The sequence below is a fragment of the Hermetia illucens genome, chromosome 2 (assembly GCF_905115235.1).
Source record: "Hermetia illucens chromosome 2, iHerIll2.2.curated.20191125, whole genome shotgun sequence".
NCBI lineage: Eukaryota > Metazoa > Arthropoda > Insecta > Diptera > Stratiomyidae > Hermetia > Hermetia illucens.
In genome coordinates this window covers 50985973-51012402 of record NC_051850.1, presented here as the reverse complement: position 1 = coordinate 51012402, position 26430 = coordinate 50985973, and the positions used below count along the sequence as shown (strand labels likewise).

Below are 26430 nucleotides of genomic sequence, written 5' to 3'. Positions count from 1 at the left end.
TCGGTTCGCAAATTCGCATTTAATATGAGAGCATTAACAATATTCCTTTCTTTTTGGAATAAAGTTAAATTGGAAAAAAATGTCCTCATTCTCTATACATTTAGATAACACTTTAATGTATGTGAATATTGAAAAATAAAATGGTTGATTTGGACTTACCTGTAATTTTTCCCTCATATCGTACACGTACTCTTCAAGAGCATTCCTAGCATCAACACGTTCTTTTTCTTTGAAATCATTGTCAACCATTCGGACTTCTTCTTGGAGGTAATGTGTTAATTCATCAGCTGAATGTCCATGTGTCTGAGCATCGAATGGCAAATCAATTGATTTAACTTTCTTTTTCTTTTCTTGTTTGGTTGCATCCTGCAAATTCATTGATACAATAAATTAGTGAATATACTAACGGATGTGGTAGATTTGGAGTTTTTAAACATAAAATCAACTTCCATTATCTTTAAATTAAATGCTAGAACCTTTCATTTGCATATATCTGATGCCACTAAATGATTCCATATGTACACAGGTAACAAAAGCAAGAAGTTGTAAAAGAAAACAATGTGGTATTCTCAAATGAAGAGTGAGGTGACAGAAACAAATGAAATACTGAATGAATGAAGTGAAACTCTCCAAGTCTAGATTTTTGTCAAAGCCAATGAAAAGAAGAAAGACGGAAAACTGCAAAAAGGTAAAATAGTTTCGATTAACTTTCGATAGCAAACGGCAACAAATTTTAGTAAGGACAGGATTTTGTCTTATCAATCAACAATTTTTTTTAACTAGTTATTTTGCCAAGATATGAACGAGGGCCATCGAAAATCTGGTAATGACCTGAAATAAATCGAGTTTCATTTAAAAGGAATGTTGTATCTTGAGGGCGTAACTGCATATATGTTCGTACGTCAAGAGTTCTACTTTAGAGGCCTTCGTGAAATAAATCATAAAAAATTACCGTACTTATCACGTCTACATAAAGGAACACATATTTATATGAAACAACGTGAATGCCTTTATTTTTTGTTACCCTTCTACTATTTTCCGCAATGATTTTTTGAAAGAAGTAGCGTAGCAAGAATTAATCACATATGCGTTTCCCTCTAAACGTCAAGCTTGGCTTTCATCCAAGAGCGTTTGATCAGTTATCAGGAGTTAACGTTTACAATCCAAGAAGCATACACCACAACCAGCAATCACCAATTGAGCAAAGGTGTTTCCGGGCTCATGTAACTCCCACCCCGTATGTTAATCCACTTTAATATTGCTGCCTAACTAAAAATCAAGCTTCATCCATTCTTAAACTGCTATTCAACGGATTTTGGGGTGGAATATATTCAACTTTCAATGCAAGCGATGGATGTTGTTAATATTCAAATGGACATGAGAGGGTTTGGAGGATTGTTAAATGGAACACGCTAAAACAATCAATCTCATCAACCTAAATTGTGTGTTATGACTGGCATATGAGTTGTGATTGGTTAAGGGAATGAAAAAACTGTTAATGATTTTTCCATATCTATAACATTTGTAAAGCTAGATGAAATTTGTTTAAGAATATATTTACATCTCTCAATATCTACATTTTCAAACAAGTGGAGCACACAGGGTAGGCACAAGCTCGGTCATCTTACAAGATGGTGTTTATTGTTTTTACTTCTCATTTATTCCCATACCGACATTTTTAAAAACGGTTTATTTTTGAAAAAGTTGTTCTACTATTACAAAATGGAATTTTGCGAAAAACTCGATTACTTAAAAATGGATTAATGACAGAAAACCATATCATACATTTGATATACAAATCATCTGTAGACAAGAACAACAGAGAAAATAAAGAGAGTTAATAAAAAGAACGAAAACATATTCAGATAAATAAAATAAAAAGTGCAGATGAATTCGCTTTTAAGAGCTAGTCATAATCTTTTTTCATTTCTGAAATTCCTTTAATGTTTAAATTTAATTGTGTATTGGAAAATTTATACATAATTATCTTCTTATTCGAAAAGAATATTTTTTAAAAGCGTAAAGAAACGTACCGAAGTAAACCATCCCTTGACCCGTTGAGCCCACCCTTGTCCTTTAGGTGATGATGCAGTAGGTGATTGTGCTTGATAATGACCATCACCTTGACTACCATAATCAAAATCATTATCAAAAGAAGCCTGACAGAAAGGCATAGGATATACATATTTTTAGTGTTTATATTTTTACTTTTTTCATTGTATGTAATGGATTTTGGTCTAGAGGTATTCGAAATTCAATTCAATTCAAAAACCAAAAGGTTGCTATGTTTCGTATGGAAGGCAAAAGGTAAATGTTAATAGACACTCTGCAAGTCAACAAAGATATAATTCTAAAGATTTTAGGCAGACCGCATAATGTTATATGCTAAGTGATGAAGAAAGTGTGCAAATAGCACATTGATTACTCCGCATTGTTACCGTTTGTTCCAAAGATTTTAAAGTACGAATATCACTACGGTGCTCGTATGAGAGTGGATATGCTATTCACTAAACTTCGGAGGAATTACATCTCTACCGCTCAATTACGAAGCAAAATTCACTTGAAATGTAGAAATTAATCCACCAAAATATAGTGTCTATTAACACTAACATTTTCCGATCTGCTAACAATGAGTAGTATTAGTAATCTTTCATCAACAACCTACCTCTTGTACGCCTTCCATTGGTTCCTGATTCTGTTGCTGATCAGGAGACTGCTGTTGTTGCTGTTCAGCTTCTTGATTCTCCTCCGCTTCATTTTCAACTTGATCTTTTCGCTCAACGAGCGAAGCACTCGTAATCAACACGATGCCATTTTGATTGATACGAATCTTTATTTTCACATCTTGTGGTTCACCCTTCTCGCTGGGTCGAACGTCTTTGATGTGCCATTTACCAATTGTTTGATCGGGGTAGGGAACTTGGTGTGCATACATGACATTCATGACGAATGGATCACGTTTTGCAATGGTCATAATACGACTGAATGGCGCAGGATGGAAAGTTGGAAACACTTCAACTTCACATGGTTGACCGTTATCCTTCTCCCAAACAACTTTGACTGGATAGTTCTGAATGTCGGTGATGTTAAATTCGCGGACACGTACTGCAGGTGACATAATTGCGCATTGAATGGCAGCTCCACGAGATACCGCTTCGTCTTGATTCAAAGTTGTGCTGGCCGATTTACCAAATACCTGAGTGAGAAAAATATGAAAATTAATCAATGAGATTCGATAAATTTTAATGCTTTCTAGCAGTCGACAGTCATTATATTTCGTAAATTAGTAATTTTTTCAAATTTAAGAACGCACTTTACTCACCTGTTCAATTAAGTGTTTGATGGCTGGAATACGAGAACTGCCGCCAACAATTTCCACCGAGTGAATATCATCCAATGACAGATTCGACTCATTCAGGCATCGTCTTAGCGTCTGATCAACACGATTCAGCAGATGTGCACATAATTGCTCCATATCAGCACGTTGCATACTCGAGCGTACATCAATTTCATTCATGAAACATTCAATGTTTAATGGCAGTTTTGTACTATTAGCAGACATTTGTTTTTTCAGTTTCTCGACTTCAGTGAGGAGTCGTAGGTAGGCGCGAGGATTTGATTTTGCATTTATTTTGTATTTATCCTGAAATTCTCGGGCGAAATGATCGGCTAATACAAAGTCAAAGTCGCGTCCACCAATTTGATCCCAAGCGCTAGCGATCATTTTCAATTTGCCTTTTGTGAAGGCACAAGCACTGACCTGCAGTGATGCATGTCCGCAATCAATAAATATTACATTACGTGGCTTATCTTCTGGTAAATCTTGCTTGTAAAAACCATACTGTAGGGCTATACATGTTGTTTCGTTCAACAATCGCAAAACATTCAAACCGGCAATCATAGCTGCATCGAGTAGAGCTTGTCTTTCGGCATTAGTAAAGTAAATGGGAACAGCGATGACACAATCTTTAACCTGAAATAAACATAAATTTTATTTGTTATCATTGTGATTTCAAGAGTTAACTAGAAATATAGATAAAAAGATCAATAGTCATTTGAAGAAGTTCCCAGTATTTTCGAAAAAAAATGCACTCCCATACACATGGATATCACTTACATGCATTTAATGATTTTTTTATCATCTGTGGATAAAGAAGGGCCTTTACAAAAACTTTAAGGATCTTACAATGATGTTGAGTCTTTCTAAACTGCAACATATACTCACAACTCACAAAATTTTCACGCTCGAATTTGTTATGCTTTTTCTTTAACGTTGTATCTTTAATGTCTACAAATCGACAAATAGCATTTAATATTTTTGTTGCTTGATATTTGAACTTGCATTATCAATATATTACTGAGCCAAACTAACGGTAAATTAATTTACAAAAATATGAAAGTAAGACGTACAAATAAATTTAAAATTAATCATTATGGAGCTCGTTAACGTCGGTAGGCACTAGACTTTAACCCACAACACTTTCACAAGGAAATCGAGGATGTACTGCGTAGTGGTTAAGCTTTTGAAGATTTCAATGGGAGTTGGAGTTTCTGTAGGCGTAGTAAGTGAAATCCGGCAAAAAATTTTCGATTTTCTGTAAAAAATAAGGTAAATCCAAAGCAAATCCTTAGCCAAGTCTTCGAGCAAGATTTTGTAAGTAAATGCAGTAGAATTACGCCACACAACCTTCAACACATTAATAAACTGAAAATATTCTCAGAATCTATTCGACGAACACTGTGAAATACTGGTCTTATAGAGCATGTAAACGTTAAGAAATCCTTGCTAACAGAGAGACATCAGAAATTGCGATTCTCGGTCGCAAAAAAGCATAAAACTTGGACTGAAAGCAGAGCAGAGCAGAGGCTATATTGTCAAATGGGATGAAAATAAAGCATTTTGGTTCGAATGGCCGCGAACGGGCGCAGGAATCGTGGAGGGAAAATACAACCCCCTTATATAGAACCCACAAAGTTGAATGAATATGATAAACAGAGAGAGATCGGAGAAGATGGAAGGAAAAAAATAACAGCAAACTCTTATGTTAAGGTTCTACAGGATCATTTCTTTTATACCATGGAAGATTTAAGGGTTAATGCTTTAGACATTGCCATTCAACAGTACAATGATCTGCAGCACACAACAAAATTGCCCACCAAAAAACGTTAGATTAGCCTCTCCAATATCCAGACCTAATCTCATCAACCACCTCTGGATTGTTTTAAAATGGTCAGTCACGAGGCTGTCGAGGACGCTAACCGAATCGTCAGGAAATGTGGATGCATTGAACACAATTCTACAAGGCAGTTGTGAAAACCAGGTTTATAATACGACTATGCGAATCCAGGAAATATTAGGTGGCATATATCAAATTTCATATAATTGGATCACGTTGGAGTATGACAATCTCGGCAGACGCCGGATTTTACCTAATACTAGCACTAAGTGCCGAGAATTTAGTTTGGGACGATCCAATCTATTTAAATTTTAAAGGGGCGCTGGTGGTGGTCGCCCCGTGGTAAATCAATTGAAGAATCCGTTGAGAACCCCCCGCAACATCGAGTACGTATCCAGAATGGTGTACTTCTCCATGGTTTGAACCAGACTGCGAACGTCCCAGGACATCAAAGGAAGCCGTGTGGAATTTAGGTATAATACCTGTAGCTGACAATATTATGGGAACTACAACCACCCGCTCGAGAAGCCAAATTTCTTTGACTTCCCGAGCCAGTGATTTATAGTTCACCTTCTTCTCCATGTATGTATTTCCGTTCAATGTTGCTATTATGGGGGATAGCACCATCAATAATATACGCTGAGTGACCTGTCCTGTTAACTAATATCACGTCAGGCTTGTTGTGTGGAATATAGCGATAAGTTAGAACTTGCCGGTCCAAATACATGCTGTAAGCAGCACTATCAAGTACTGCTAGCGGCTCATATCGGACACGTTGATCAGCCATGCGTGTTTGCTAGGTTTTGATGGATAACCTTACATACAGCATTATGCTTGTTCGTGTATTCCACCAGTGCCATAACAGTGCAGGCAGAAATGAGATGGTCCAGCGTTTCTAACGCCAAACTACACATTCGGCACTAGTCGTTCTCCATCCGTTCTTTCATTATGAGCATTTTATAAGCTCGGGTTGCGACCACGCCTTCCTGAATGCCACACATAAATTCCTCTGTCTCAGCAAAAAGCTCCCCAGCACATAGCCATCTGGTTCGACAAATGGCTGCCAAAGACAATTGATGTGTTTAACCGTGCATTGCCTTCGATTTCGCTTCATCGATTCGCTCTTGGTCCGACTTCACACCACTCAGAGGATTGAAAGATGGATCCTTTAAGTTAAATGGAGTCAGCCCATAGGGACTCGCCTGGTTTTTGTTGTAAAAATGAGCGCGTAGCGAGTCGACTTGGCGATGATGTGCTGCCACGTCAACTACGCCCTACCTCTGATGTCACGAGGCAGATTCATTCACTCCACGGCAGAGTTTGGATGATGTATTCGAAATTTGGACATAGTAGTTCATATCTGCCGCTGGACGTTTTCCAAATCTATTTTTGTTCTCGATAATATTCCGAATGCATAATCAACTGAAGGGATAGCGAATACATTCAATGCGCTTATTTTATTCTTCCCCGAGAGATGCGATTTCAACACCAGGTTTACACGTCGCAGGAATTCGGACAGATACGCATCCTTGAGATCACCAACTCGAGCATGCGTTCCTTGCAGAATTCCTAACTATTTGTAGAAGTCTGTCTCGGTCATAGTTTGGAAGCGGAGGTTACCAGTGCCATGTCCGACATGCGTCTCGTGATGACCTTTGCGGACGGCTAGGATTCAACACTTGTCTAATATTCCGTCCGAATATCACGGCTGAATATGTCTACTATTCGCAACAGACTTCTAAGGTGGTCGTCAGTGCCAGAATACAGTTTGACGTCAGGTAAGTAGATCAAAACCATGCCCTTTAGCATTATTCAAAAGCTTTGAATAGCAAAATCAAAGGAGACTCAAAGAATCTCCCTGGAAGATGCCTCTCCGTATAAGGATAAGCTCTGAGGTATGGTATGCCACCCTTCCTTGACTGTCGCCAAAACTAATAGTTTAGGATCAATGCGACACAGATGTAGGACATTACACAACTATTAATTTTTTTCTTGTACCAAAGAAATTTATTTATTTTCCTGCTTTTGTTTGTTTCCAGTTCAAAGTTTGAAGTAAATAAATATTTTTAAAAAATATCAAAAAGTGTTTCAAGTTTTTAGTAACAGATCCCATTTACAGCGAAAGCGAGATCAATTTCGTGAGATCCCCTTCTTCATGTTTCCATTGTGAATAAACAGCTACACTACATATATCTCTTCTTCAGATCTTTGTGGTGGAGTAGCATCCACACCGTTTCTACCTTGTTTCAATGAGATGAAGCTTCAGTTTTTTTATCGTCATACCATGGCGACTTGAAATCGGACCCGGGATAACCAGATCGAGAGGCTAACCCCCCTCCAAATCAACCATCGTGAGGTTCCCAATGTTGAAAGGATCTTAGCAAACTCATTCTTAGTGTGTTTTTAAACAGCGAGGAAATGTTCATTGTACTGTTTTAACCCGTTTAGACAATTACAAGGACCCATGGCCGCCGAGAGCCGAGTCCTTAATACGATGCTGAAATCACGAAGCTAACAACCCACCTTGTTAGCGTTAGTTTAACACGTAAGAGCATTTAACAGATGGGCCTTGTCGATATATTATTCTCTCAGACAGAAAAAAATCAACCCAGTGATCATTTATCAGTAGATAATAGAGCTACTGGAATTGAAACTGGTTGAAATGCGAGTGACAATTGTAGCACCAATTCTCCATATTTTAACGTAACTCAAATATTCACGCAGCTAGGGTTTTAAAAAAAATAATCCATGAATTTGTCTGTCGAATATAACAAGTTGGAAAGCCAAAAGTTAGACGCTTCAGGTATGTAAGGAATAGATTGTTCATAGCTAAAAATATTATATATTTTTCCATGTATTTCCAAACCTCATATTGAAAAGATACATAATTACCGTTTACTAGTGCTTATATACATATTCATGTATGTACGGATCTGAATATTTTCGATTTACTTCAGAGCCAGCACACACAGATAGCGCTCTTTGTAATCTGTGCTTCCTTATACTTGCCATACGCGCGCAGGCCGGCCTTCCAGTTACGCCTGACCAGTCCGCAGTTAACCGGCGATCGGAATGTCAGCCAGCTGGGATTGTTCAAGTGGCCACTGGGCTGACCGGAAAGGAGACAAGGTAACCTGGTACGTGTTAGTTGAGGCGCCCGACCTATATTAGGCGGATAAGCCGTAGTGAGTGAGAATTGTATGCGCATCTTCACCGCTGGGAAACATTTTTTATAGATGCTGAAATACAAACATATCTCAAATTTGCATCTCAACACCTTTCACGGCCAGAGTTATACTAATGGTGTCGCCCGGCTTGCCGGTACGTGTACGGTGTTTTCAATTCAATAGGCAGCCGGATGGACTGTTCAGGCGTAACTGAAAGCCCTGCCTAATGTTGTGTGTGGCCGGCTTTATGTAGCAATGCACACTGCCGCCAGTCAATGAGAGTTCTTGCGTTCTACTCTATATAGGCAATACTGGAATACCTCCTACACCCAGCCACTAATAAATGGTTTGAAGATGTGAATTACGGCATGTGGGGTTCGCAGAAACTAACCAACCTTTCTCTACAGGAAGGGCCTTTCACTCATTGGTATCTTGCGTTTGTAATACCATGTTCTAGTAAACTATACAATTAAGTGAAGTTATTAATAGACATACGAAAGTAAATAAAAAATCTTCCTTCACCTTCAAGGCAGCAAAAGGAGTATTAAATCCTCCTCTATCTTCTGGTTTTTTTGTGGGTATGGACAGTGCTTTCTCATACACAAAAGCGAATAGCACTCGCATAGCTAAAAAGGATAAAAGAAGCTGTTTCCATTCGGCCTTCGTAAATGAGGCGGTTCACTTTATTGTGGCATATATCCATATCGCTATATATAGAACGCATTCTGTGAATACCACTCCGAGCAGTAAATCCGAATAAATTCCACTGCCATCAGTGAGATTTGAACCGCGACCTTCCGTATGCCAGCCACTCAGCTATTCGCTTGTGCCAAATTTCGTATATCTAGAATCATTTTGAGGGGGTCGTTTGGATAAATTTCTAAAATATAGTAACAAAATATTAATTAGATAGTTTTAGACAGAACTTTAAAAATGATTTCAGATATGTTACATCAATCTGATCAAATCTTGAGTTGCCGAAACGGAAATATTCAAACAAAGCTGTGAGAAAAGGTACAGAATTATCCTTTCCTTGAAACGTTCAACTGCGGCTAGCAATTGTCCTTGGGGATAATGATAGCAAAGAAAAAATTAGGGTAATATTTTTAAATGGTCACTAAAACGCAATCAAATATTTTATCCCAGGATTCACAAAATAGTTGTGATTAAAATCCGGCTCAATAGGTTGCGGTGGGCGGGTCATTTAATCCGTGACTGGATGTCGGATACCAATCGACTCACCTGTCAATGAGTACCAGGGTCAAATCATGGTGAATGTTTTGCAATCAAGTCATTTTGCGCTGTTATCAACGCTTTCTTCTTTTTTTTTGTTGAACTTATTGAAGGAGAATTTCCGAGTTTCCAAACCTCTACCAACCCTTGAAACTTCCGATTTTTAAAGTTTTTTGTGAAACAAAATAAACAACAAATTTGAATATGGTTTAACCAGGAAGACAAAAGGAAGCTCTTTTAACAGGTCGTTTAATCAAAGATCAAGCGATGGTGTTCCATCCAGGTGTAGATGCTGCATTATTTAAAGAATAGTTCATCACCATCATCAACGGCGCAATAACCGGTATCCGATCTAGGCCTGCCTTAATAAGAAACTCCAGGCGTCCCGGTTTTGCGCCGAGGTACACCAATTGGATATTCCTAAAAGCTGCGTGGCGTTCTGACCTACGCCATCACTCCATCTTAGGCAGGGTCTGCCTCGTCTTCTTTTTCTACCATAGATATTGCCCTTATAGACTTTCCGGGCTGGATCATCCTCATCCATACGGGTTAAGTGACTCGCCCACCGTAACCAATTAAGCCGGATTCTATCCACAACTTGACCGTCATGGTATCTCTTATAGGTTTTGGCGATATGTAAGCTATGGAATCGTCCATCCTCAACACATGACCTAACACAATTCCGAATGAAGAAATGTAAAAAAAAAAAAGTTTTTTTTTTTTTTTAAAAGACAAGAGAACCGATGGCTGAGCTATATATAGAGGTGGATAGTTATAAAATTGAATTTTTCTCAGGAACACAATTACTTCATCAACAATTGATAGGGATGGAACATAGAAGAAATGCGCAAGCTATGTTAAACTTAGGATAACAGGGCAAACCTCTACTTTGTCTAAAGGTTAAAATCAAAGTCCAGATATTCGAGATAATCGAAATTCGGTTAAAAACAAAGATTTAAAAATAATGAGAATTGTGTTACCCTTATTACAAAAGAAATTTACAAAAAAAATCATGGATGGCATTATAAAACCACAGGCTTGTATATTTCATGAGACCGCATGTGCAAAAAGTTTCTTTGTAAGTTGTTATTCGTAAATTAATTCTGATTGAAACCCTTCAAATTTACTATAAACTTTCTACTTAAAAATTAACGAAAAAACACTAAATTTATTCAATTACCTGCACTTGTAAGGCACTGATTGATGTCTCTTTCAATTTTGTAAGTAACATTGCTGTTATTTGTTCCACCGAGAATGTTTGATCTTGATCCAAATAATTCACTTTAATGCCGATATCACCATTCGATCGTGGCTCTACCCTATATGGAATGGTACTAAGTTCATGTTGAACATGTGGATCATTACATTTCCGTCCCAACAGGCGTTTAAAACCGCTTATTGTGTTCTTCATGTTTGTGACCTGTTGATTTTTGGCTGCAACACCAAGTACACGTTTCTTTCCGGCGAATGCTACGCATGATCTGCAAAGAAAAATTAAATACAAAATGAATATAAGGAGGTTTATAAGGTAAGTTAGTTATATGTATCCAAGTTTGCATTTTACAATGTTAAGGACAAGGAAGTTATTTAGTAAAGTCAATGTAAAAGAGTTGTGTGCAAATCGGCTCCGACAAAAAAGGTAGTAGGCCCAATGTTCTGGTTTTTTCATGGTTTAGTCTTCGTTTACCCTAAAAGGAAGATTTTATTATGTGCGAAAAATGCTGTATGTATGATGAAACAAAAAGAATGGTGGGTCCTATACTATAAATCAACGTGTGGATTCGGTTCATGGAAAATCGTTTATACACTCCAATGGCGGTAGAATTACGCTTTAATTCATCCTATGTGTTTTTTTGCCTTACAAATGTATTTAACACTGGTTAAGTGACATAATTTCCTCTCTTCTAAAAAAGTCTAACACGATTCGTAATTGTTCTAAATCAACACCTATCGAGTAGCCTTGACCATACGGAGATAGACTAACTAAGCAATAAGAAAATGAAATATATTTCAATTGCCACCTACTAACAATATTCCACTTAACTTTTCAAAAAGGGAATATCTCAAATTCATCTACATTTTCTCATATACTAAAAATAGATGACAATCTATGTCCATACACAATCTTAACCTATTACAAATTTTAAATAGATTTTTCCAAAACTGGATGATAAATTTCAGATTGTTCGATCATTAAATTCAATAAATCGAATGTAAACATGATGGTTGAGCAACATCATATGTGATTACATCATGGAATGCTTCGACTATGTAACAACCGATAGGTCAGCTTACCTTACACCATAGCGTCGGGTGACATAGGTTTGTAAGAGTTACTTTTACTCAATACTTTATGCCCTCTATGACAGATAAATTGGTAACTAATAGACTGCAAATAATTAACGCATTCGATTGACATATTTCTTGTAGTGTGATTACTGTTTGTGAGCGAAAAATCACAATAAATTATTGTTGAAAAGCAACTTGAGTAGTTCGATCATTGGAAATTAGCAGAGTTTCTATCACAAAAAATAGCAAGTGCATGACGGTGGTTTTCCACTATAAAAATACATCCAAAACTAGTTCTCTTTCAAGGTAATAGCCAGAGTGCCAAGATGTATGTTGCTGCTCAATGTTTTCGCGAGAAGTGGGAGAATAGAATGAATTTAAAAAATAGTTAACAGTGGAGTTGTTGCCGATGGTCAGTCTCCAGTGTAAAATAGGAGATGTTTCAAGAGCAGGGTCATGTGGATCATGGAATCCAATCTGAAACAGGATTCCATTTTTACATTACGAATTATAATCCATAAGTAATTAACCTGACACGACTTTCTAAATTGATTGCTCATCTCTTCATTTTCTAGGCAAACAATGATCAATACCCTGGGATGTGTGATCGGACCCGAGAAAATACGGCCACATGCAAAACGTGATCTTATGTGATTCTCTTTCAAAAAACGACATCTCAAGTATTTTTTTAATTTGATTCAGACTCCATATGGAAATGAACAGCTTGGATTTTGACTTGGCACCAAAACGTATGTGTTCGCTTTTTGAGGCCAGTCGCGCGGTAGTAAAATGAGTCATTTGCTCACCGTTGAACCGTCCTTGATCTCTTGGAAATATGACGTGATTAAAAATGTGTTTTTACCAAAAAAGAATCCCGAAAGAAAAAAAAACAAGATATGGCAAGCGAGTTTATTGGCTTTAAGTAAATTAATCTTTTTGTTGTAAGTCAACAAATTTTTTTTAAGTTGATGTTTGTAAAATGCTATTATCCCAAGTTTTTCATCTTTTTTGATTGCTTCTATGGGAAAATTCAAATTGCCTTTGAAATGCACAAAGGAACATTGCGAGATTTTCAAAAAACATCTCCAGTGTGTAAAAACTAAATGGCTCCCCTTCATTTTGCATCGACTCAAATGATAGGCCCACATCGAGTCTACACATCTACTGCTAATTCGCATGATCAAAATTCTATTTAAGCTATAACTCCGCAAGTAAAGTGTCTATTATTATAAAAGTTTCTTTCCATGCCGTTTTGACAATTATTCACTCTCCCCTAAAAATCAGCGCTACTTATGATTCGTACATATCAATGCGAACACAGTTGTGTTCAATCAGAAATACTGTCGACGTGAGAAGCGTCGTCATTATCTAAATGTGTGACCTGTTGTTTGGCACTTTTGGCTTCTCATTTATTCTCCGATTGGCGCAAATGAAAACGTGCAATATGTTTCAGCGAATTAGCACCATTTAACATTTTGATTATAACTCTAACTGCCGCATTGGTTCTGGTTTAATGAAATTTCACCCTTATTCGTCAACGGATAGGCACAGTATAGAGAAGTAAAGAATGTAAGAAAATTTGACTTGTCGAGCGTTTCTTTTTAGATTCTCGTTGAACATTATTTCCTCATTTACTCATAACGGTTGTCAGATGACTGCCAAAAGTGAAATAATGACGAGTTGTCGCTTATAAAGATAACTAAAATTGACGTAAACTTCTTTTCGAAAAAGGGTTACTATGAGCTTTTGTTTTTGTTAATCGCCTCTATGACATTCAAATATTTTCTAAGCTAACCTGAGTAGCACTAGACCCTCCCTCGCAGATAGACTGAACCAAGTAAGTTACACTAGGCAATAACTATCGAAGGAGTGGCTAAGATTATCTTAAAGGAAATTAAAAAAGACAGTAAAAACCCAGGTAATAATCACGTAGAATTTGAATCCAATCACTGTTCAGTTTATGTTCGAAATTATAACTTGATATGGAGAAGAAATTGAGACACTCATACCTCGCTATACGGTCAGCACTCATACATCCTTTGACTAAAGCGGCTTTTTTAACAAAACCTCGTTAAAATCGGTTGTCTGTCTGTCTGTCACACCCACTTTTCTCAGAAGCTGTTACACGTGTTGCAAGGTTAGAACTGTCAACACCCACACACACGTATACGATCAATTGCATTGCTGCACGTTGAATTCAAGGGGGGAAACCACAACGCAGAATGGATTTCTTTTATTGGATAGATCGATAGCTTAATTATCCCAGAATACGCCGCAAAAATTTCAGAAAATCGCGTTCCTTTAGATTCTAGGAGCGTAGAACCGAACACCCAGCAGATAATCACTTTATATCCTTATTATTCTGTTAAGAGAAAGTCGCACTGCGCCCTTAAAGAACTATTGTGCCCTTTTTACTGGTTATAGTGTACCTATTGATCATAGTATCTCAAACAGGCCTTTAACCGGCAGGAACTTTTGTATGTTCCCTACTTCCAGATCTTTCAGCTTTCATCTGGTATTAAGTGCTCTCAGATGCCTCGACCTACTTTGCACAAGTGTCGGAGACTGTTCCAGGACGTGTATAGAGGTTTCATCATACTCCTCACAAAACCTGCAGGCTGTGTCCGTAGATATCCCTAGCTTCCCTAGCCGACAATTACCAGTGAAAATTCCCACTATGATTCAGAGGTTTTTTTGGTGAGGTTTAAGCAATCCTTTGGCAGCATGGGTTTCTGATTCCACAGAAGGGTGCTGGCCCGAGTAAAGGCGTCCCTGCTCCCTTCTTGGCTAGTTCATCCGCTGCCTCGTTGCCTTCCAACCTAGCATGGCCTGGAACCCAAAGTATCCATACCTTGTTGGACGAGTCGATTGTAATCAGTCACTCAAGGCATTCCCACACCAGTTTATCTGCTCAGATAAAGTTACAGCATATTTTATTTTGAAAATTCACTGCGCTCCCCTAAAGTTTAATCTAGGTCCGTAAAACAGTAATATAGGCTCTAATATCATACTGGAAAGTATGGTGGAAATCCTACTATAATTAACAAAGTTATAGTAGGTCAAAATTGCCTCTTTCGGGCTGGTTTAAAGATAACTTTTTCCCAGAAGTAAACAAATATTAAAAAAAGAAAAAAAAGCCACCAGGCATTGTAAATTTTTCAAAATACTCCAGCATACCCTGTTAATTTATCCGAATTATCAAAAGATGTGGACCAATAGATCAGTAGGCTATATCTACTTTTAAGGGTTATTATTAACAGACAAATTTGGACGAATCTGTGCATTTTATGATTTTTGCTAAAATGGTCTAATTGATACTCCAATCACTTCTGTAATTAATCTATTTCTTCTTCAAATTTTAATTTTTTCCTGCAGTGGCAGCCTCTATGGAACACCCCGGCCTGGGATTTACCCTAGAACCATTTCTCAAACATTTTAATAATATACCCATTATTAATTTTATTTGAGCAGATATCGCTATAGAAGACATATCGAAGGCTTTCAGCTCTAAACCTTTCAAAAAATTTCATACGAATAATTCCTGAGGAAAGTGCGTATGATAGATAGACAACAAAGGAGACTTAAGGACTAATCTTCAGATAATCCTAACCCTTCTTAACGATTCTTCAACAATACTCTTTGATATTCCTACTAAAAATTGGATAGTCCTCTACATTTAAGTTAAGTCAAAGTTAGTAGGTTAAGGGAAACATGAATGAGTCACAAAAGATTTTATAAATTATTCTCTTCAAGTCAATTGATTGAGGCAGCTTTGCCATGTTATGGTTTATTTAATGTATTAACTCTTTTCAGTTATTAATGGAACAATAATTATCCAATTCTGTATTTTTATTACTCCATGCCACTCGACGAATGCAAAGCTTAAACTTTCTTAAATATGAAACTGAGCTTGAAAGCGCTGTTATCGTATAACCCTCTCTATCATCAAATTGAGGTTGGTCAGCAACAACGCTCTTCTTTGAAATAATATATTCTAAGCTCTTATGTTCGTCAATTCTTATCTACCACGTCGTCGATCTGATGTTTCGATAAAATTTGAAATGGGGGATTTTCAGATTTTAGATATAAATATTGAAACATAACTGCCTGATTGAGTAAAATCCCCTCGCGCTTCTCCTAAACGTGAGGCGCTTTGAAATTGAAAATTACAAAACGTTTCTCAGATTTGAATTTGACTTATCTGATTTCTAGAATGTACAATTCCAAATGAGCTCTCTCACTCTCATATCAAATTTAAATACAACAAAGCGGTTATCGTTTGCAATTTCTACTTGTATATGTAGTGTACATATTGTTGATGTTGAAATGAAGGTCCGTGAAAAGAAACGCTTCTGCCAAAAGTTTCTCAACGATAAAACATTGGCCAATTGGCAAATTTATATATCCAACCGGGAAGCAAAGAAAGCGGTCGCTGTCACCCGAGCGGACCATTACAAAAATCTTTACGATAAATTGGACACTCGGAATACGAGAGATCTGTATTGACTTGATAAAAGCCAAAACGAACACACATAGGATATCAAACACTTCTGTTGCGTTAATAACAAGAATGGTACTTTGCTTACCTACCGCGACTGATAGATGGTGAGAATACGTCAAGCAGATTTCAACAGAAGAATTTGCTCATTCTCCACTTCCACAATCATTGCCGAAATTTGAAGTAATTCCACCTATCAGTTCAACTGAAGTCGAGGGGGCAATAAAACGAAATCGGGGAAAGCCACAGAACCTGACGACATTCCATCTGAGCTCTGGAAAGCAAAGAGCTGGGACCCAACACTGGATTATTCAGGAAGGTAGAACACCATCTGCCTGGCAAGAAAGTATCGCCGTTTCAATATGAAACAAGAGAAGTAGAATGTTTAAATTACCGTCCAATCCGGTTACTTTCCCATACTATGAAGATTTTTGAATGCATTCTTGACAACCGTATTTGCGAAATCGTTGAAATAACAGTGAATCAAGCCCGATTTGTCAAAAACTGCGGGATTACTGACGCAATACACGCTGCGCGGTTACTCATGGCGAAAAATCATGAGAAGCATCGCCCTCTTTAAATTGCATTTCTTGATCTAGAGAACGCGTTTGACCATGTGCCACATGAACTTATCTGGCATGCTCTACGACAACACTTAGTGCCAGAAGAACTCGTGCGCTGGGTTCAATTGCTATACCACAATCTAAAAATAAAATTCGAAGTGTGGGGGGTCTATCAAAACCGCTTCGTGTCTTTGTTGGTGTTCATCAAAGAAGCGCCCTTTCACCACTCCTCTTTATGGAGTGGATGGAGACAGTCACACGGGACATCCAGAGTCCAGCGCCTTATACACTGCTTTATGCAGATGATGTTTTGCTAGCATCACATAGCAAAAATGATTTCGAGCAATTTGTCCAGAAATGGAATGATCGCTTGATGCAACACAGTCATAGATTGAATCTAAACAAAACTGAATTTTTGACGACCGATCCCGATGAAACAGGCACAATCACTGTCAGTGCCAGTGACCTGCCTAGAAATGAGCGATTAAAATACCACGGGTCAACGCTATCAGCCAATGAAGAACTGCGTTATGAAATTGTTTCACGGATGAACGCAACCTGGATGAAGTGGCGTATCACAACTGATGTTCTATGTGATCGACGTATAAACGAACGTCTCATATCTAAAATTTACCGCAATGTTGTCCGTCCTGTCGTTCTCTGTAGTTCTGAGTTTTGGCCGACTATAAAACACAATGAACGGCGTCTTGCGATAATGGAGTCGAAGATGTTGCGTTCGCATATTCGCGATCGATATGCGGTTGCACCGATCGTGAAAAAAATGCCAGAGAATCATCTTCAACGGTATGGTCACGTAATTCGCGCTAACGAGAACTCACCTGCCGAGGTTAGTCTGGTCTGAACATCGATGGTAAACGACCAAAAGGCCGGCCAAAAAACAGCGGTAGCTTGATCCGCTGGATGGAGATTTAAAAACCTCGAGATTGCATCCAGATCAGGCATTTGATAGAGCCAAATGGTGAAATCAATCACGACGAGTCGACCCCGCTTGTGAACAGAACAAAGGCTGAAGAGAAAGAAGAAGAATGTCTGTGTCTGTCCGATTCACTCGGAAACGGCTGAACCGATTGTCACGAAATTTGGTGAGAACACGTGATCTGAATGTCCGTTTATAAGCAGCAAGTGGCGTCATTTTCTGTTGAGTTTGAAGGGGGTCTTCCCATACATGCGAAAAGCGGGTGTACAATTTTTTCCACAGAATGTGGTCATGTGGGCTATCAAATGAAAGGTGGTATGCATGCTTTTGGGCATAGAATAAAATGGAAATGCGTGAAGATGCGCTAGATCAATTTTGCGGAGAAATTTGAACTCTTGGCAGCAGACGAAAATCCTTATGAAAGAAGCTGGGGTCGCCAGAGCGGCATTTTTGATGTCCCTTAAGAGGTGGTGTCCGGATAGCCGAGTGGTTAGAGCACAAGGCCGTCGTACGGAATGCCGCGGTTCCAATGTCACTGGTGGCAGTGGAATTTGTATCGCGATTTGACGTCGGATACCAGTCGACTCAGCTGTGAATGAGTACCTGAGTTAAATCAGGAGAATAATCTCGGGCGAGCGTAATGCTGACCACATTACCTCCTACAGTGCACTGTAATGTATCGCTACGGTCTTGAATGAAGTGCTCTAGCACACTTCAAGGCCCTGATTCAATTGGATTGTTGCTCCAACGATTATTATTATTATTATAAATGAAACAACTATAAATTTCGAAGTTTACAACGACTTGCTAGTTTTTAATTCAAAAGAAGGATTTCGCCTTACCCACCAGATTTAACATCATACGAATTCAGGGTCTTTCTAAAATTAATGAACATTGTACTAAGCCAAAAATGTTTTGACACTATTCCGGAAATTGAGAGGGCGATGACGGAGCAACTTCAAGGCCTCTCCAAAGCGACTCCAATCATTGAATTTAAGGTGAGATGAATGCATGGGTATGCAGGATAAGTGGAGAAAAACTAAATAAAATTTAGTACAAGCAATTAATAGGTTCTTAGTAAATTTATCAGCGTTATTTTTGATTACACCTGGCATTCTTCGGGATATTCCCCAAACATAAAATCCCCATGAGCTCAATTTATTGTAGCTGGAGATAAATGAAATTCTTGTAATCTAATTAGTTTCATACTGTCATCGAATCAACAATCTATAAGTCATATATCAAGAGCCCAACAATAATTTTTGTTTCTACACGCGTAGTACGTTAGCTATAATCAGTTACGTTCACCACTTACATTTCGATTTCAAAACTCGAAACTCGTTATCAAAAACTTGGAATACGCCTAGCGAAAATTCACCTAAAATTCAACCTCCTATCATAGAAAGATACTAAATTCAACCATAACTATATTATCTACAAAACAATATTTGAATTTCCACCCAAAAATTAAAGCTCCGCATACACAACAGATTTGCAATGCCGTCACCCCCAATAAAATCAGTGAATGAAAGGTACAGCTTTGTTTGCGGTCGAGTAACCAACTCAGCATATCTGGGAAAATTATGGAGATTTTCTTTCTAGAAGAAGACAGTTTTGTTTAGTTGCAAGATCTGGAAAACAATCTAAATATTTATATTATTTCAACAATTGGAGATAGTGTCAAATTAGACCATAAATGTGATACTATTTCCAATAGAGTAATAATAACTATGATGCAATATTCCGCAAATAATTCGTCTTATCTAAGATAAATATCTATTCAGTCTAGCACACTGACCGGCTCTAAAAAATATCATTTTGATATAAAATGTATCAAACAAAATCATGACGAGGGCATACTATGTTGATTATTCTCGAAAATAAGTCATCTCCCAGAAGACTAAAAAATCTCCAATGAATCTCAGACTATGAATACATCATTTGAAAATTGAAGTATGGATACCGTTTGTGTTTAAATATGTGAATAATCTTGAAATCTTAAAAATAGAAAATATTCAATTCACATTTTCATTTGGTAGTCACCCACGAAATGTTTTTCTTCGTCTCACTTGGCTCGACGTCATCAAGGAACCAGTCCGATGCGGAACTCTGTAACCAAAATGAATTACCTCGACGGCAACATTTCTTTATTTAGTGGTAAATGGGCGGCTAGAGTGCGTTTTATTGAAATTTATAAGTCATTTATATGCTTTGTTGATTCTTTTCAATTATGTGTTTCGCTTTTTTTCTAATTTACAGGTTTTGTGTTCGCGGGAAATGGTAATCAGATGGGCATAAATAAATTATGACGAAAACACAAATATCCGAGTGATTTTAATTTTGACTCTGAGAATAATATATTTATTCAATGAAAGACAGACTGTTCTGATATTTTTGTTAATGATTGACTCAAATCATTCGCGAATATCGTGGAAGATCTCTGCTCTCCGATAAGGAAATATTCAAGAAAACCTAAAATTAATTTGTGGTTCAGACAATAGTTTGAAATGAAATAAAATCCTTGAAATCACCAAAATGGTTAGCATTCGGGCTGTAGCGAGCTACTAAACCGAGTCTTGTTAGATCGGCGCTCCAGGCAGAGTTGGGTGTTGGGCTAAAAGCCATCCCGCCAAAAGGCACTGGAAGAGGGAAGAGAAAGGAACCGGACCGATTTAACGCCAACGACTTCAGCAACTGGTGGTCAAAGGGTAGTATAGGTCCCAGGGCGAAACGTGGATTGGTACCCACGATGGAGCATAAAACCTGGGAAATGAATGCTGAATCAACACCAACAGCTCTACTACCAAACCCTATCTCCACCTCCACGCGGTGACCGCTGGGAGCTCTTCCTTAACGAAAAACTGCAGCCGGAGAAGGATGAAGGCGAGTCTTCCGCGTCTAAAAATGGGACAAATTGTACCAACTGGTCCCTCAGATTGGGGGTTGGATAAGGCTGACAACCCCAAACGGAAAACCTAACTTACGAAGCCACAACCGGAGCCTCGGACTGGACGGATAATACAACGACGAACCCGGCAACGACAAAGGAATAACGATTTGCGCATTTTCTCATGGAACGTGCGCTCCCTGTACAGAGATGAAGCTGCCAAGCAGCTAGTCGATGTCCTGTTCCAATATAGGGCTGATGTAACAGCGTTACAGGAGATGCGTTGGACAATGACCGGTTTCACGGACAAGAGTCACTACACCATATATTATAGCGGCCATCCAGTAAACCATGTCCTCGGCATAGGTTTCTTAGTCAGCCAAAAAATGAAATCTGAAGAAATAAGCGAACAGCTATGCACTCTGTGCTTGCGAGGCAAATTTAGAAATATAATCCTCATTAAGGTTCACGCCCCTGCAGAGGAGACTGTAGAATCGGAGAAGGATACTTTCTACGAGGCAATAGAATGAACTCTCGAAGCCTGTATCAGATATGATATTAAAATCATACTTGGGGATTTTAACAGCCAAGTAGGGAAGGAGCCCGTATTCAGGTGATACGTTGGCTCCCATAGCTTACACGAAAATACAAATGATAACGAACTGCGGATTATTCAATTAGCAGGGTCACACGAAATGGTTGTTGGAATTAACTGGTTTGCGTGGAAAGCGGTCCACAAACATACGTGGGCCTCTCTAGGCGGGACCACTTTCAACCAAAATGACCACGTGTTGATCGAACGCCGCCACCTCTTAGCCTTGATGAATGTCAGAAAATATAGGGGGGCCAATATAGACTCGAATCTCTATCTCGTTAGCATGGTGCTCCGAGCTCCAATAACCACACCACCCAGAAACCCCTCTGGCAATCAGGTGAGAGTTAACACTGAAGCCATCCACAACACAGCCATCCGCAACACTTATAAGAGGGAATTGGATGACGCAACAGCCGCAGTCAACAGAGATCCTGGAGATGAAACATCAACAAATGATCTTCACAATCACCTGAAGAACGTTATCATAAATGCGCAAAACAGTCGGAACGGCTGGTTTGACGATGAATGTAAGCTAGCAACGGAACGGAAGAAAGCTGCATACCGAGTAATGCTGCATTCTCAAAGGACGTGGGCACGCGCAGAGACTTATCACGAACTCCGGCGAGCGGAGAAACAACTTCACAGACGGAAAATGGAAGCCTGGAAGAACCAACAGATCTGTGAACTCGAAAAGTGCAGGGAGCAACCGCACCAGGCACGCAAGTTTTACCAATAAGTCAGCAGGATGAAGCCTTACACACCTCGATGCTCATCCTGCTGAGACAAAGAGGGAAATCTGATTTCCGACCGAATGGGCACTTTGGAGCGATGGGTTGAGTACTTTGATGAACTACTGAACAACCAGGCACACACAGGTGCAATGTGTGCTGAGTACCATCTATAAGATATTCTCTGCTATCTTGCTAGGCCGGATAGCCCCATACGCCCAGAACATCATTAGCCCATATCAACGAGGCTTCACTCCAGGCAAATCAGCAACACATCAGATTTTTTCTCTGCGGCAAGCGATGGAAAAACTGTTGGAATATGGCCATCAGTTGCACCATGTTTTCATCCACTTTAAAGCCGCCTATGATAGCATAGTCAGGGTAAAACTGTAGACGGCCATGAGAGAATTCGGTATCCTGACGAAATTGATAAGACTGACTAAGCTGACCCTGACCAATGTGCGAGGCCAGGTAAAAGCAGCAGGATCACCCTCAAGACCATTCGACATCAACAACGGTCTACGACAAGGGGATGCCCTATCATGCGTCCTCTTTAACCTGGCCCTCGAGAAAGTGATCCGTGATGCTGAGGAAAATGCAAGAGGTACGATCCTCTTAAGTCCAGCCAACTACTGGCCTATGCTGACGATATTGATATCATGGGAAGAACTACCCGAGACGTACAAACTGCTTTCATCCAGATCGAGCAGGCGGCGCGAGACCTTGGGCTGCACATAAATGAAGGGAGGACAAAGGTGGCAACGTCAGTACCGAAAAGCAACCAACCCAACATCAAGCCGCACTGGTAAAACGGAAACAATAAAGATAGGAGGCTAGAACTTTGAGACCGTTAATAATTTCTCCTATTTAGGGTCGAAAATCATAACCGATAAAATCCGCGCACGGTTGTTGGCAGCCAACAGAGCCTATTTCAGCTTACAAAAACCGTGCCGCTCGAAATGTCTCACCGTAGGGTCAAAGCTCTTACTGTACAAGACAATAATCTTGCCAGTCCTTATGTATTCCTCGGAGACTTGAGTTCTTAGCAAGAAAAATTGCGAACTCGTGGCCGCGTTCGAGAGAAGAATCCTCCGAAGATTTGTTGGCCCCCTACATGAGGATGGATAGATTCCGTAGCCTACATAACGACGAAATCTATGAGCGTAACCATGACCGTTTGATTGTGAATAAAATCCGGCTCAACAGATTACGGTGGGCGGGTCACTTAATCCGCTTGGATGAGGCTGATCCAGGCCGGGAAGTCTGTAAGGATAATATCTATGTATGGTAGAAAAAATAGACGAGCAGACCCTGTCGGAGAAGGAACGATGGCGTAGGCCAGACAAACAGTTTTTAAGGATATCGAATTGGTGGACCTCGGCGCAAATTCGGGATTTTGAAGTTCCTTATTAAAGCAGACCTAGATCGGATGCCGTTTTTTGCGCCGTTGATGATGCTTTTTTTCAATTTTGTAGATAGAGCTGAAGCTCAGTGAGATATTCACAGTGAAATTTTAGAATACAACACCAACATGGTGGTCCAAGAAACGAGATCTCTCGAACAAAGGAACAATCGAATACAATGCATGTAAATGGAAAGGAATCAGGCGGCAGAGAATTCGGAATGGCAACCATTGTTAACAAACATTTTACTATTTTAAACTAAGAGACAATTATCGACTCTGGCTAGTGAACTACAATCGCCCAATCGAAAAGGGATGACGTTGAGAAGGAAGAATTTTATAATGGAAAAAATTTACGACTGATTGTCTTTGAATAACATAAAATTACTTCTAACTCAACACCTGTGGGAGCCCTACTTATTTCCTCCTCACTTCCCAGGAAAGCAAATATGGATTTATTGCCGAGAATGTTGCACTTGTTTCCTTCCACCAAGTTTCTCATAGAGGAATTTTGAAGCATAATTTGCTTAGAGACTTTATTAAGACCTTAAATCCTTAAGTAAGCTCTGCCTTTAGTCCTCGCTGGGATGTGTCAAGTCATAAACAGCTGTGCAATGTCTATTGTTATGCCAGATGCTGCTGGTGCTCGCAGCATTGCATCAAGTACACGGAACTAACAACAGTCCTTATGCGCGGAATGTTGGTTGCACAACCCCAATTGCGATCAAAGATATGTAATGATTTCTCCTGTATATAGTCTTCTTGGTGAAGGCAATATGAAGAATAACTTAAAGGAACCTAGCTTGGGCAAAACACAAAATCACAATGTCCAGTACCTTATCGCCCACATTATGACATAAAAGAAATTCAATGCGCAGTTCCAACGGTCAGACCCCAGGATGACCACTAGCTTTGTAAGCAACTATTGCTTTCACATATATTTTCCAGTAGGTAGGTTGGCCGATTCTCTTAATTGGGGAAATGGAGCTATCTATCATTCATTCTAACTTCGAACATATTACACCAAAAATTGAAAGATTTCCAAACCGTCTTTGTTGTATCCAAAGGTCGACAAGTTTTGCTTTGTACGCAGCTGGGTTTAGATTATTAACACTCATATCAAGGAAGGCACTGTGTGCGGCACAAAGTCATCAGTCAGTCAGTTATTGTTGCCACAATTCGCGACCATTTAGAGTCCCTTTAAACGCATCCCTCCTCGTTACACTTCATATTTCTTTATAGCCATATTTTTTTTATTTTAATCAATCTTACCTACCGTTCTCTGGGCATTCATTTGGTTGGATGGCAGCGAAGGTTAGACAGATTACGATTTTACGAGTAATTATATTTTCTGACAGGGAATGTGCATCATCTTAAAATCGAGTCGTATTTTGTTCCAGCCCTATCGTTTTCGCAGGTTTACTGGCTTCCTTATGCTTGGCCTTGGCTCCCTCCCTAGCTGAGGTAAAATTGCCCGGTGGTTGCTGTCGGAATAATCCCCATTAAAGTCTTAACACATGTTATGCACCAGCGCAGCCCTAACGACACGGTTCCCCAAGTGAGCCAGAGTTTCCTTTCCAGTAAGTATTTACATTATTTCTTTGGTTAGGACTATGTACAACAGCGCAAAATGAACTATACTTTCTTGCATGTCGGAAAACACGCTACAAAAGTATATTCTCGAATGCAGTTGAAATATGACTTAGAGGGGCATAGCAGCTATACACATATGCATCGCATAGGTCTGGAAATGCAATCTTGATTGTATACTTATTCCAAACTTTTCTGCATAGAATGGAATGCATGATTTCAGGGGTGAATAGTTGTCCTTATATGTCTATCTAATTTGAGCTAAATCTCTATTCCAGGCCCCTGAAAAAAACTCCGGGCCCGGGGGGAATCACCCCTTTTGTTAGGCCTGGTGAAACTGCATATCCAAAGCAGAATTTTCCGGCAGATTCGTTATGTTGACAGCAGTAGAATGGTTAAGAACGGAACGCCGTTCTAGTATCTACACAGAACGCAGTCCTTCGGATTGTTTTCATCTTTTTGTAAGTGCAAGTCCTCCACCCACAACAGAACCATGTTTGGCCGACTTGGAAAGGATGACGGAACGTTTTCTGCGCTTGCACAAGGGAATAGTTTTTTTTGTTTTCTCAAAAAGTAGCTGACCGATCTATTGTATTTCACTGTTCCATGGTAACTGAAATGCCAGTAATGGATGAGTGGAGAGACGTTGATCTTATATTGTATATTGATTGCTATTCCTTTTTATATCAAGTCTACTCTGGACAACGAACCTTCCATGATTCCACTAAGTATAATATAAATACTGGTTCCGTCGCATAAAAAATTATAGTGGAAATCAGGACTCGTGACTAGAATAAGAGCTGCATTTGGTAAAATTTTGCAAAAATTGCACATATTGTAAGATAAATCTATTAAGTCAAAAAAGAAAACGACATCATACGTTGTGAAATCAATCGCCGGAGCACTAAAACTCCAGGCATCTTTCCCCAGAATCTCCAGGTTTTCCTATTGATGACTCATAGCCTGTCTGAGTAGCGTTTCAATTCACATGAATGGAAAAACCCGATTGATAATTAAATAAAAAAAATTTAACGTAGAAATTAGTTCTTATCGGACTGATAGATTTCAGATACCCTTGAAGTTTCAAATTAATTATTAATAATAATTTCCTTTTAAAATTAGCCATACATTTAATTGCAGTTGTGATTTGTGAAATCCATTGAGTATCGTTTTCTCGAAATATGTAGCAATCACTTCTTTTGGATATTCCTACCGTTTGAATCTGAAAACTTTAACCAATATAATTTTCCATGTGAAATACCTCAAAGACGATAAAAAATCTTCAGAAATTCTAGAACTTAGAAAATGTCAACAACTCTCAATTGTCTGCTCTCGCATAACAATGCATATGGTAAGGATAGAAT

General features: G+C 38.9%; 1 protein-coding gene across 2 annotated transcripts in view; it reads right to left on the bottom strand.

Annotated features, from left to right (window-relative positions):
* LOC119647811 (heat shock 70 kDa protein 4L) overlaps positions 1-26430 on the bottom strand; it is a 43244-nt gene that overhangs the window by 9405 nt on the left and 7409 nt on the right. Inside the window, exons 2-6 of one of the 2 annotated variants that reach the window (XM_038049029.1) lie at positions 10758-11058; positions 3323-3973; positions 2666-3196; positions 2034-2159; positions 160-366 (exon numbers count right to left, since the gene is read on the bottom strand). In XM_038049029.1, coding sequence (XP_037904957.1) covers positions 160-366; positions 2034-2159; positions 2666-3196; positions 3323-3973; positions 10758-11058 — 1816 coding nt within the window. The remainder of the gene's footprint in view (positions 1-159; positions 367-2033; positions 2160-2665; positions 3197-3322; positions 3974-10757; positions 11059-26430) is intronic. The other variant, XM_038049030.1, reaches the window with a different exon arrangement.